General features: G+C 30.5%; 1 protein-coding gene across 19 annotated transcripts in view; it reads left to right on the top strand.

The window, feature by feature from the left end:
- LOC135122661 (leukocyte elastase inhibitor-like) overlaps window positions 1-14596 on the top strand; it is a 59255-nt gene that overhangs the window by 13884 nt on the left and 30775 nt on the right. For 10 of the 19 annotated variants that reach the window (XM_064046997.1, XM_064046992.1, XM_064047003.1 and 7 more), the window contains exon 3: window positions 80-224. In XM_064046997.1, coding sequence (XP_063903067.1) covers window positions 80-224 — 145 coding nt within the window. Of the gene's footprint in view, window positions 1-79; window positions 225-1156; window positions 1482-1543; window positions 1702-2735; window positions 2908-7556; window positions 7830-8866; window positions 9152-10282; window positions 11238-12859; window positions 13117-14596 lie in introns of those variants that run through there. The other 9 variants (XM_064047001.1, XM_064046989.1, XM_064046987.1 and 6 more) reach the window with 9 other exon arrangements.

Genomic DNA, 14596 nt, shown 5'->3' with positions numbered 1-14596 from the left:
CAACTAATTATAAAACAATTACACTGTCTGGAATGCCTGTTCTAATAGAGTTCTCCTAATTTTCGTTTTTGTTATTCAGCTTGGACTTGGTGAAATTTTTAGTCCAGGTTCAGCCGATTTCAGTGGTATGATTACTGCAAAAGAACAGCTATACGTCAGCAAAGTAATACAGAAAGCTTTTATTGAAGTAAATGAAGAAGGGGCTGAGGCAGCTGCTGCTACTGGTAAGTTATTTTTAATTTTGAATTTTGTGGCTGATTTGAGTGCTTATGTAAAAATTCTTGTGTTTTGATTGTGCATGTACAATTATTTGTTTTTGCTTTGCATTTATGGCCTTGGATTTTCTTAACAACTCCAGTATGCCTAAATATTCTGTAGACTATGTCTGTCGAAAGCAGTATATTATTGTACCTACTAAATGGACTATAAAAAATACGTATATTTTTCGACAGCTATTGTCTACATGGATCTATTAACACCACAGCTGTAAACAGAAATTGTGCCCATTAAAGTTGTGCAATTTTATATTGTTGAGGAAATTTGTTTACAGCAGGCACAACTGGATTCGCATGCTACTAACTACTCGACACTGCATCTCTTTGAAACACCGAATATTAATTTTCTTCCAAAATGTTACCAGTTACATATTTTTATGTACATATTTACTTCTAAAATTGCATTTTCGCTTTACTACCGTAAATGACGAGGAAAACTGAACACTTAGAACAAGTAAATTTAAAGTCTTTTTTTTTATTTTATGTAACAAAAATTGTTGACGTCTATATGTAGTATAAATATGTCCTTTCATAGAAGAATTGTCACATTATTTTACGCAAAGTTCATGTTTAATTCAAAGTACTGATAAAGTAGATTTCAATATTCTCCAAATTGCTCTTCCTAAGAAGGTATTAAATGTTTTGTTCTCAAGTATTAAACTAAATTAATGGATATTCCTTGAAAATTTCAACATTGTAAATTTATTTTTTCAAGATGTTCTATTTTCCGTGCAGTATATTTTCGGCAGACACTGTTTATTATTACTGCCGTATCACTATTAGAAAAACACAAGGATGTTTAACTTGCTTACTAGTAGAAATTGTATCTATATCTTAATTAATCCATTTTCTAAGTATTATAAAAAATAAAATTTTCACAGGTATGATTAGGATGAAACGATGCTTAGAGAATTCAGAGGAATTTTATGTTAATCATCCTTTTATATATTATCTTGGGATGAAAACGGGAACGGCTAACAAAGTCTTTGGAGGGCAATTGTTTTATGGCAAGATTGTGGAAATACCTCAAACAATATTAAATCATGTTCATAATGAACTTTGAACTTTTTTTTTAAATATGCACATGTAAGAGTGTAATGAATTTTAGATCAAAGAATTAATTTATGAATTAATGGATTACTGCAACTATACTAAATCTATAGATCTTCTGTAATAGCATTTGATTGTACGGTGACATTCTAATATTTCTTCTTGTTTATGTTTATGTTTTGTAATATTTTTTAATTGTAACACTTTTGTGTGTTCAGCAATCCGACCGAGGGATTTGTGTTTTAACATGATGGTGAAACGCGTCTTCGAAGTTATAGCAGATCATCCTTTCGCGTATATAGTTATAGATAAAATAACGATGAACTCATTGTTTCTTGGTCGATTTTCTGAAGTATAAAATATATGATCGAATTTATGTTAGTTATTTCATTCTGCAACCCTACAGTGTGACTCGCATCTTTCAACTAAGTATTCCATTTTACACAAAATATTCATTCGAGTGCGCTGTAAATCCGAGTTTTATATCTTAAGATATTTTTGGTTTGACCTGACGTGTGAAGTCGAGATCTACGTGAAACCCATCTTATGACCAATTAGTCACACTTATCTTCTTAACATTTTTGAACAAAAATTGTAAATATGTCTAAGAAGAAACAAACTCTTGTCATTCGTGTAAGCTTCAAAGTGACAACATTCCGCATCAATTTATCTTGGATTCTTTTGTTGCGAAGCTGCAGTTTAATCTAGCATATACAGATTTCTCTAAAGCTTCCGATAGATTAAACCATCAAATCTTATTAGCAAATCTGCATAACGTTAGCGTTTCAAATGTGTTTGCTTAAATTGAGTGGCTCTTATCTATCTAACAGATTCCAATGTGTTAAATCTAAAGGACCTGAGACTAAAAAAAATGCCATTCACTCTGGAGTGCGTCGGGGATAAATTTTGGGGCAACTTTTCTTCGTTATTTTCATGAATGATCTAGTTAAGAAGATCAGGTCAGATAATCCGTTTTTGAAATAACATCTTCCAACATCACTTGAAATTTTTAGCAAATTTCACAACTGGTTTATATAAGCCAGTTTTTCTCCATTTCACATTGTCTATTAATTTAGAACGTGGTTAACTACATAGAGAAAAGTTGGTGTAGATACGCTATTATTATACCTAATAATGTAAATAATGCAGTAATTACAATAACTATGTTGTATTTGTTGTTTTTCTTGTTCGTTTTTATGCAGTCCTACTGTAGTCAGGAGCTAACGCTTTTAGAAAATCTGCTACACCAGTATTTGCTCCCGGTTTTATCTTCTAGCTACAATCAATTGAACTAAATTTAATTAAACAGAATTTTAATTTTTGCATTGTTCTGTTCTGTAACACCCAAATACATTTTAAATATTTTAAAGACTTTATTATGTCTATATGATTTTCAATTTTTACGTACAGGTATGACAGCGGAAAATAGTATACCCGAGCCACCGAAAGAATTTCGAGTGCATCATCCATTCCTCTTTTTTGTAGCGGAGAAAAGAACTGTTCCAATTTTTTCTGGTCGTTTACTTATTCCTAAGTAAATGTAAATTTTTAAGAGGTGTGGGAATAAAACCTTACAGTTGAATTTATATGTTTTAATACCAAAATACACGTTTCATACAAATGTGCAAATTGTTATGCTTCCATTGTCAGTTTATCAGTGCACATATTTTTTTAAATTGTTTATACACGATGTTTAGAAAAATTTTGATTCAATTGTTCCTTCTGGGAGTGAGGGAATAATAAACTTAATAATTCTCTCTCTTCACTTGGTTCTTTTTTGAGCATATATTTGATATTGATACACTGAGACGTGTTCCCTTTTATCATTCTACCTTTATGGGCTAAGGATTAGAATCTGCCCCAAATATTTTTGTAATACCTAGAACGGGAACTACGTTACCACGTTAATTCTAACATATATTGTCCGTTCAAAAATTAAAAGACCACTCAACCGACAACATTGTCGAAGGAGACTTTTGGTGCCAAGATGTGCTGTCAAAAAAATTGAGGTTGGCATGATTACGATTTTTATTCAAAACACGTTCTTTTTGTTTATTTTATTTTGACAATTTTGTGATGGAATTTCGAATTTAAAGTTTTTTGCACTACCAACTTGCCAGTGTAAAAATAAGCCCTAGAGAAGTTTTATTTGGTACCAACTTAATTCAACAAGTGGTGGTTTTACAATTTCTGAATAAACAGTACCTACTATTTATTTTTTCGCCAGCCGTCTTAAAAGATGTCACTTTTAATGTCAATTTTGGACGGAAAACTTGACGTTTTTGTGAGAGTAAAAAAAAGTTGCGTTACTAAAGTAACAACGTCATTTTTGCCTTTTTAATCCTAGCATTAATTTTTTTTTTTAATCCTAGCCTTAAAAAGTTTTCAATTGTTTTATTTTGAGAATGAAATGCTATTAATATTTTCCAATTTTATTATTAACTTACATTGTTATTAATTATTTAAATTTTAAAATTAATATTGAATGTACAATAAGAACAACTGCGATTGATTTGGATTAAAGATTTTCCGTCACTATTATCATTTTTCATGCGGTCAGTAATAATATTTTGCGCTAACACTTCTACCGCTCCTGCTGTCTGGTTGGTCACAGTGTCAAAATTCAGGTTTACTGCTCCCACATTCCTACTTATTCCGTCTTCACGTGTGATCATTCTATTCGTAGTTCCACTACTTGTACCTGATTCTTCTAGGTTTACTTCGCTCACATTCCTATTCGTTGCGTCTTCATGTATTTTACTTGTGGTTTCACTACTTGTACCTGGTTCTTCCAAACGAAAAATTTTTTTTGCTACATCTTTTTTGTGTTTAAGAGACTCTTCTATGTAACCTTCGGCTACACTGTCAGTTTTCACCCACCGTGCCTCTTGAGGGACGTAATATCACCGCCAGAATCCACAAAAAGCGTGGCAGAAGTCCGACGTAGGCAATGTCCGCTGTATTCTTTAAAGTTTTCTAGCTTTAAATATTTGGCTACTTCTTGGGGTACACCACTAATTTTATGAATGCCAACTACTTGTCGATGGCACATTCCGTCGACATATTTAATAAAAAACCGACCTTCATTAAACATTTTTGGACGAAGCGCAACATACTTTTCGTAAAATTTCAAATACTTTTCCCCCGTAACCGTAAATGATCTGGGTTTTTTCGTTTTGGTATCAGGAATTTTTACCAATAAACCTGCTTTAATATTTTCAATATCTTCAGTTTTTATTTGCAATAGTTCGTGACACCGACAAGCTCCGCTAACGCCAAAGATTACAACAATCTGAAAAAAATTCGTAAAATAAATATAAGCTCTTCATTAGGTTATAAACATACTTTCATCATCAGGAATTTGAAATCCGGAGCCGTGTCTAAGAAAACTTCTATTTGTTCATTAGTTAAAACCCTTGATTTCTTTGGAACGTATCCTTCTCCTTGTTTCTTTATAAACGCTTTTAATTTTGAATACTTTCCGATTTCTATGCCATTTTTTATATTTAAAGTTGCTTTCACCATGGAATACTGCGACCACAGTGTGGATGACTTCATTTTTGTAGCCAATTCGGAAAAATATACCAATAGGACGTTCTCAGAATAAGTTTGAATCTTTTTCCCTTCGCACCATTTGATGAAGCGGGTATACGCGCACTCATACACTTCGCGCGATTTTGTTGGTAACAAGTTCAGTACCACGTTTTGTGCTTCTTCTAGCACATCGGGAGGTAACTCTTCTTCAGGATTCATTATTAACACTGCAAACGTTTTCACAAAACAATGGTATGTAAGCAAACAAAAAAAGCCTTGACGACGTGGATACCAGACTACTTTGCAGATTGATTCATTTCTGCTCGATATTATTGTTATCAATATTTTGTATTTTTGAGATTTACTTTTTGGCTGGCGAAAAAGTAGTATGTTTCATTCGGATTAAAAGTCAGTTTTTGACTCGCAATTTTGCATCCGCTCGGCTTCGCTTCGCTCCGCCTCGCAAATGCAAAATTTGCTCGTCGCAAAAAATGGCACTTTTAATCCTAATAAAACAATCTACTATTTGTTCTCAGGTTTCGTCATGAGGTGGCAATGTAATTTTGTTGCACCTGTTAAAGAATTCGTAGCGGATCACCTATTTATTTACATGATTTCTGTCAAGAAAAGTATTCACCTTTTTGTTGGTCGGATTTCAAGTCATACCTAACTAATAATGTTTCAGTTTCTCTTTTTTTGGCACTTTGTGAACCTGATTGTGGATAAAACTTAGATATTTTGTAAGAAAAATCATTGAGTAAGTAATTTTTCCTCTTGAAGTTACAGTTAGAACGAAGCGTGTGTAAAGTTTTGTACGTAAATAAACGATGTTCGAATGATACCCAGAAATTATCATTTTAACCCAGTAGAATTTTTAAATTTAATTTAAACCAGTTTAACTCATCCCGTAACGTACGTTTTTAAAAATTAAAAAAAAAACAACCTCTGAATGGATAATTTTATGTTTTTTGACGTGTCATAACTCCTAAGTGTAAAAAACTGGGTTTTCCATTCCATCTATTATCTGTCTAAGAGATAGTCAAAGTTCATATATTTATTCCCTTCAACAATTTGATACCCAAAATGTGTAAAATGTGATGCTTTTATGTTTAAAAAATATTGAATAAGTCAACTAACTTTTTCGATTACTTAAATAAAAACTTTCGGGAATGCAGAATATTTTTTATTTTGACATAAAGGTGTCATCATAAATAGATATAATCAATTTATCAACGAAACTTGTTTAATTCACTGTACTTCAGGGGAGAGAAATTCGGTCTAAATTTTTTTTTTTACCTGAACTGTTTTTTTACTTTTAGCACTCATACTTCGAGACCAATTGCTGATTTTATTTTGTACGTAACTTTCAATAACGCGCTGTATATATATCAACTTATGAACATTATCCTGCAGTTTTTGTGATTAAAATACCTTGATGCGATTTGTTTCTTTCGTGGTGTATTTTTCTGCAATTAATTCTTTTTTTTAGCGCACAAGTAACGTAGTTTAATATAAATCGCTCCTTTTTTTACATTTTCTCTTGTCATAAATATATCTACATTTCCTATTCATTTTACTATATGAAAGTGTGAAAAATATTCGGGACTGAGTGAAAATGGAACCCATTCTACACGGGTTTACTTAACCCTCCTCACTTAGACGTATTTAATGTGCACCACTTATTGTAGCTGTGTGTACTTGTAACTATGTCTAATTCTGTACGTAGGTACATTTTTATCTTTGGAGGATCTACAATTATGCAACAGTAATAATTATAATAAGTGGTTTATCATTTAAAAAGATTTTATTATCAAGTAAATCGGATGCTCTGAACGACCATGGAATAAACTGGTCTCATAAAATAAGATTGGAAGGTTATGAAACACAATTCGAAATTTATCAGTTATGTTTAATTGTTTATAAATCTGGTCGGGTATCAAATTACTTTGGTCAAATATCCGGCAACTGTCCAAATGAACTACAAATTTTAATTTTAACTTATCTAAATTTTCCATTTCCATGGTTCCAAATTTATTTTTGTTTTATGGTTGACGCGAACTTTAAATTTCCACGTTAATTCTAACATATAATATTTAATTTTTTGTTCTCAGGTTTGGTAATGCGGTTGAAAAGTAGTTTAATTGAACCTGTTGAAGAATTCGTCGCGAATCAGCCATTTATTTTTATGATTTTTGATAATAAAAATACTCTTCTCTTTACTGGCCGATTTTCAACTCATACATACTAGTGTTTCAGTTTTCTTCTGCTCAGTATTTTATGAACGTGTGTGTGACTAATAGTGTCTTAAATCTACTTTGTAACACTCATCAACTGTATTTTAAAGAAGTAGTTTTTTCATTTCTAGTTACGATTAAAATGAAATATGTGTAAGATAACCTTTTGTAAGTAAATAAACGATGTTTACATAGTATTCAAAAATTATGATTCCAACTTCACATAATTTTAAAATTTAATTCAATATTGCAATTTTTTTAAAAATAAATTTTACCCCTTACCATTCACATCTGTAAAAAAAAGGGCTATTTAAATATTCAGAGGCTGGATTAAGTCCAAAAAATTATGTCTACCAGTCTACCTGTTTAGAGTCTAAAATACTGGGATTCATTTCAAAGTTTCATCATACATATACATATACATATCTCATATCTACAACTAATTGTCTTTTTTTATACACAGGTTTGATCTTTGAGACTTATTCTATGCCTCCTCCCCCACGGAACTTTAGGGCAGATCATCCGTTTATATATTTTCTCTCCGACAAAAGCAGTAGTCATCTTTTTGCTGGACGTCTCTTTAATCCCAAAAATGAATAATAAGTTTTCAATCACCAAAAGATCTGTATTTCTCGTTACTAAATTTTGTGATAATTGTAACGAAGAGTAGCACCATAGGCTTACATTTTTGTAAAAGGTTTATATTTGTTTAAAAATAAAGATGCTTGCAATTTTACTTTACAGTGATTTATTGTTCAGAGATATAATATGATCAAATAAATCTGATACTTATTGTGAACCGCCATGAAATCAAATAGTCACATCTGATTATCTCAATTATAACTATGCATTAACGGAAGGTTTACACGAACGTCGTAAGCCCATAAGTAACCCATATGACATACTTATGTGTATGTTATAAATGGATCCTTATTATACACTCGTCGAAAAAAGTTGGCCTCTCAACTTATTTACACACACTTTAACACAAATTTTTGTACCTTCAAGATCTATGTAAATTGTGCAAAGCATACGTCATACGTCTACTTTTTTGACGAAGATGTCGGTATGACTGATGGTTTCCATTTTGTTGTGAAATATTCGCACTTATTAAAAACTACAGTAATCAGTGGGTGAAAACAGGTACTTCATGGACAAGAGCCCCACCGGACGCTGAATTATACTTCTTATTACTAGCGTCATCCATTTAGTTTTACAGAAAACTTCGCTTTATACAGGTTAAGTGTGTCTGCTTGGCGTAAACATTAAAAGTTAAATACTTTCTAATAATAGACAACCATTGAAATACGGTGTACGGATATGTCACCTATGGAGGTCGAAAGTGTAGTCTGGAGATTTTCATTGAGTTGGCTAATCTTTAAAGAAATTTTTGTTCATTTTGAAGTTTCACAGTATTATGTTTGTCACTAATTCTACTTTTTATGCACAGAGAAAATGACTGCATTTTGTTTCGAAAAAAACAGATTAATTTCCAAATTTTTTGCATTTTCTATTTTCATGTTACTGTGTATTTGTGTATACCCGTAATATGTTGTAACGGTGTAGGTGTACTCTTATTGGGTTATTTATAAATTTATATAATAATAAAAAATGTATAAATGTTTTAGGCCAGGGTTCAGGTTTTAATTTTCAAATTCGCTCCTTACCCCTTTTTTTTTCTTCTTCTGGTCCAGTTATTTTTATTATTACTTCAGTTGATTTCAGTGTCTCACAGCATTTTTTTTGCGACTAATTTTAGTTTTTTATGCACAGGTATGACGATTCGGTACATTTGCTTATCACCTCCTCCAGAACAATTTGAAGTAGACCATCCTTTTATTTATGTGCTTTTGGACAAAAAAATTAACTGCATTTTTGTTGGACGCGTCGTTAATCCTATACCAGCGAATTATCAATTTTAGAATTTTTTATATTCTCTGTTTTCACGTTACCGTATTTTGTGGATACCTGTACCTGAGTGTAACGATGTATGTGTGTGTACCCTCATTTTGAAATATTTACAAGTTTATAATAAAAAAATAAAATTTTTAAATGATATTTATACTGTGGTTTATTGTTTAGGTGTGTCCTGTATTCAAATATATTTGGTATCATCAGCGACCATGGAATAATAATTATTTTAAACGGTTTATATATATGTGTGTACAAAGTCGTGTAACACAGTTTAGCACTTATCTACGTAGATAAAACATTTATCTACAGAATACTAAAAGGAGGTCAAATGCAATCAAATAACTCTAATAAATAATTCATTGAGGAAATTTTTATGTTTGCTTTTAAAAATTTTAAATATATTCTATACAAACGTGCAATTAACTTGAACAACATTTAGAACATATTATAACATCTAATTTTGTGTTCGCATGTATAAAACTGTTCTCGGAATGTAGAATGTAATAACAATTTATTTTTATTAGAAATAAAATGACGTTCGATCAATATCAAACGTCATTTCCACAAATTCCATTTCTTTGAAAAATTATACTTAAAATTTGTATTTCTATTTTTTTTTTTTTTGTAATTACGTCCATGAAAAATGCATGTACTGACAAATCACAAGTGCACTACAGATTTATAATATTTTCACATTTTAGATGGGATGTATTAGACAAAGTGTAGGGACGACGTCATCAATTTTGGGGGAGGATGGGGATAAAGTTTCCAAAATCTCGAACCAATGTTAAATTGTAAAATATTACACAATGTTATTTTATAAAATTTCAATAACATTTATTCGACCAAATTATTCGTTATAAGCCGTTCGGGAAGGAAAAAATGTTTTTTTACTCTTTTCTTAAAATCCGTGTAATATAGATACTGATTAAATTGCCTCGATTCGTTTTAAGTTTTTTTCCAATTAAAACTTAAACGACCTATTGTCCTTTGTATTTTGTAATTAAATTACTTTAACTCGTTTTACTGTTTCACCAAGTAGTTTTCTACAACTACACTTGACTGCAGGCCTGATTTTCATTTTTTATCGCTTTCTAGCTGCCGTTTGTTATGTTTAAAACTGAAACTCTAACAACTATGCTTCCTTATCTATTTTTTTTCTTGTTATGATGTATTAATATTTTTAAAATATTTAGCTACATTGCTGTTCTACTATTGTGTGCTATTTTTTTGTTTAAAACTAATTACATAGATTCCTTTCAATTTCTGCTGCAGGTATGATTATGATGATGAGATGCAGTTTAATTACTCGCCCACCACCAGAATTTATAGCTGATCATCCCTTCATTTACATTCTGGCCGAAAAAAAAACGAATCATCTTTTCGCTGGGCGTCTTTCTAACCCCAGCTTGTAATGGTTTTCACAATTTAAATCGGTACGATGGTTATGTAAAATAAATATGTAGCCACTTTTAACTCAATAAAATTGTGTACAGGTTCCTTTATATCGTGTAAATCACACATCTTGTTGAGCAATTTTTTTTTACGTAATAACCATCAGCTTCACGTTAATAAAATGTCGTTAAGTCGGTTACAAGACTTGTATGCAAATTTATTGAACACTGTATTAGAAAAGTCAAACAAATCTGTTGTATTAGAGGCCATGACATAATAGAACAAGTAGAATATTAAGTACATCAATTACAAAATTAATCTAAAGTAGTTATTGTATTGTGTGTATTTTAAAGAAATGATTTTAATAGGTTAGGAAGTGTTTAATTTCCAACAAAATTTCTATTGTAACTAAAACTAACTGATCACGTTCGGGGACATGTGTTCTATGTTTTTTGATTGACATTGAGAATTTCTGTTTAGTTTAAATATTACAAAATTTCTTGCTAAATAAGTGTTAATAACTGAATTGTACCATTTGCTATAGCTTGATTCAGTCCATTAACAAAAATTATTTTTGTACAGGTTTCATGGCAGTAGCGTGTTCGTTCGTAATGTATCCAGTATTATTCTTTACTGTTGACCACCCATTTATCTATGCACTAATGCAAAAATCGGGAGATACAAGAAATATTTTGTTCTTTGGAAAAATGATAAAACTCTAATTATTATTTCAGTAACATCTTCATATAAGTACTTCATACCTTTCTAGTATTCTGTATTTTGTTAGCATTTCTGAAATACATATGTGCCTTAGAAATAAATATATTGATATTTTCTTCCTAGTTTTATTTTAAATAAACTTGATGAACAAATTTACTGGATCCTTTAGATATTTTTTTTGCAAAGCCATTCTCAATTAATTTTTTTAAGTTTTAATGATATATTTATACTATTACAGCTTTTTACATCAGTTGAAGTATGTTTGCATGTTTATTTTTAAGAGGAAGTGTGTTTTCATTTTAAATAAATGTCTGCACAGTACCATCAAGACATATTGAATAGTTTAGTCGTTAGTATTAAACCATGTTTATAATGAACTTTGAATATTTTTTCTTTAAATACTGGTTTCCAAGTAGCGTAAATCGTCCAGAAACACCCTGTTTCCGGCCTAGACCGTAAAAATTACTATCTAAAGGAATGTCCTTTCGTTTCTTACTGGCATGCTGTTATGTTTATTTTTTTTTTTTATTTTATTCTTTCGTTTTCAATGAGGTCTGCCCCTCCTATCATTTTACCTTCATGGGTTGAGGACTACAATTTGCCCCAAAAGTTTGTAATACCTAGAATGAGAACTTTAAGTTTGCACGTTAATTCTAACATGTGATACGTATATTTTGTTTTGTTCTCAGGTTTGTTCATGAAGTGGCATCATAATTTTGTTGAATTTGTTAAAGAATTTGTAGCGAACCACCCATTTATTTATATGATTTCTGTCAAGAAAAATAGTCGCCTCTTTATTGGTCGAATTTCAAATCATATCTAATGTTTCAGTTTCGCTTCTTTTCGGAGCTTTATGAATATATTTGTGCTTAACACTCTCTTAAATCTACTTCATAAGAAAAATTATTAACTATATTTTAAAGAAATAATTTTTCCACTTCAAGTTACAATTAGAACGTCGCGTGTGTAAATAATGTTTTGTAAGTAAATAAAGGATGTCTGAATAACACCCACAAATTATCGTTTTAACCCCACAGGATTTTTAAATTTAATTTAGAGCGGTTTAACTGATCCGGTTAAAAAAAAGAAGAAATTTACACTTACCGTCCACATCTGTAAAAGTAATAGCTATTTTTAGGGAAAGGTTTCGATAATTTCTGTCTGTTTAATAAAATACCGTTAAACTAAAAAATGATCGTCAATTTTAAATTTTACCACAAATGGCTAAATTCATACATGAAAAACTCCTGTTTCCGTCTGTCATCCGTCTAATCAAATTTTATCTATTTATTAACCAGTCAACAAAGTTTATTAATTAAATAAATTCGTCGCGAATCACCTATTTATTTTACATGATTTCTGACAAGAAAAGTACTCACTTATCTTTACTGGCCGAATTTCAATTTATAATTAATAATGTTTTATTTTCTCTTCTACTTCACTACTTGATGAAAATGTGTGTGACTAACATTGCTTTGATTCAATTTTGTAAGAACAACCACCAATTTTTAATTTTAAAGTGTTTTTTGTACCACTCTCACCTTGCACATCTGTGAAAAAACTGTTATTTTGATGTTTAGAAGCAGATTTAAGTATTTTAATTTAAAAAGAAATTTTATCACTTATGCACTCTCTTCAACAGTTGAAAATTATTGGCATAGGGTCTAAAATATTTGAATTCATTTTAAATTTCACTTTATACAAATCTGCAATTAATTCTTTCTTTTTTGTGAACAGGTATGGTAGGTGTGGGATTTTCTATGCCTCCTCCCCCAGAGGAGTTCAGAGCAGATCATCCGTTTATATATTTTCTCTCTGACAAAAGCAGTAGTCATCTTTTTGCTGGACGTGTCTTTAATCCCAATAATGAATAATAATCTGTCAGTCATCACTCATCAACAGATCAGCATTACTTGTTACCATATTTTGCGATAACTCTACCTTTTTTGTTGAAAATTTATAATTATTTAAGAATAAAGATGCTTGCAATTTAATTTTACATTGATTTATTGTCCAGGGATAGGTATATCGCATTTCAATTGAAAAAGTTATCAAGTTTATACACGACGCCAGATACGTTTTTCGCCACTTTTTTTCTACCAAGAAAGCATCGCCAATTTGATGACTTTTAAAATATAGCTGAACGCCTCAGCAATCCTAGCAGCGAATGGTTAATTTCCGTTTTTTGCATTTTCTATTTTCACACTATCGTGTTTGTGTATACCTGTTATATAGTGTATCAATGTGCTCTTCTTCTGAGACATTTATAAATTTATATAATAAGAAAACATAATTTAATTTACTTAGCCGGGGTTCAGGTTCCAATTTCAAATTCGCGCTTTACTACTTCGTTTTTTTTTTTCTAATTCTAGTTTTTTGTGCACAGGTATGATGTTCTTCATGTGCTTTACACTATCTCCTCCTTTAGAACAATTTGAAGCAGATCATCCTTTTATTTATTTGCTTTTCGACAAAAAAGAGAATTGCATTTTTGCTGGACGCCTCGTTAATCCTAGCAAGCAGTGATACATTTTAGAATTTTTAAATTGCTTGAATTCACGTTACCGTATTTTGTGGATACCTATAACAAAATGTTGAATTATTTTGAAATATTTACATTTATATAGTAGTAGAAAATTTTTTACATGTGGTCTATGTTTTGTAAGTAAATAAGGGATGTGTGAATACCAGAAATTATGATTTTAACCCCACAGGATTTTTAAATATAATTTAAAGCGGTTTAATTGGTTTTTAAAAATTGAAAAAATAAAGAAATTTACTCTTTCAACTGTCCACATTTGTAAAAATAATAGCTATTTTGATTTTTTGGGGAAGATTTCGAATAATAATTTGTGCCTGTTTAATTAAGTTGTTAAACTAAAAAATAACAGTTAATTTTAAATTTTTCCACTTGACGAATGACTAATTTCACATATGAAAAACTGAGTTTTCCGTTTCCGTCTGTTTATCTATTTATTTTCTCCAAATTGACCCAAACGTGCAAAATATTATGTTTCTTCACTTGATGCTTGTCAATGCACCCATATTTTTTACATTTGTTTATACAGGGTGTTTAAAAAATATTGAATGCGTCTACTACGTGTATTGATTAAAATAAAAATTATCGTCCCAAAGTTTTAGGAGCACAGTACTATTTTTCAATTTACATAAAAACGTCATGAATTAGACGAAAGTATTCATTATTTTTTTTAAATTCATCAAAGAAACTGGATTTGTTTAATTCAGTGTGCTTCAGGCAAGTGGAAAATTACTTCAAACAATTTTTTTATTTCAGCTTTAAGGCTCCCTGTAAATTCTGCTAACGTTATAGGTAAAACAATTTTATGCCAAAGAATTTAAATTGGCTACAAATTTTAATTCAAACTACGTACTTAACTCGTATATTTTTTTTCAATTTTCTATTTTATTAATTTCAAAATTTATTTTCCTGAAGTAATGATGTTGAATTGTGTT

Source organism: Zophobas morio, unplaced genomic scaffold (genome assembly GCF_036711695.1).
Source record: "Zophobas morio isolate AGI-343-1 ecotype UQ-CSIRO unplaced genomic scaffold, CSIRO_AGI_Zmor_V1 ptg000005l, whole genome shotgun sequence".
In the NCBI taxonomy this organism is placed as follows: domain Eukaryota; kingdom Metazoa; phylum Arthropoda; class Insecta; order Coleoptera; family Tenebrionidae; genus Zophobas; species Zophobas morio.
The sequence above is the reverse complement of the archived record's forward strand: the minus strand, read 5'-3'. Positions and strand labels throughout refer to the sequence as shown.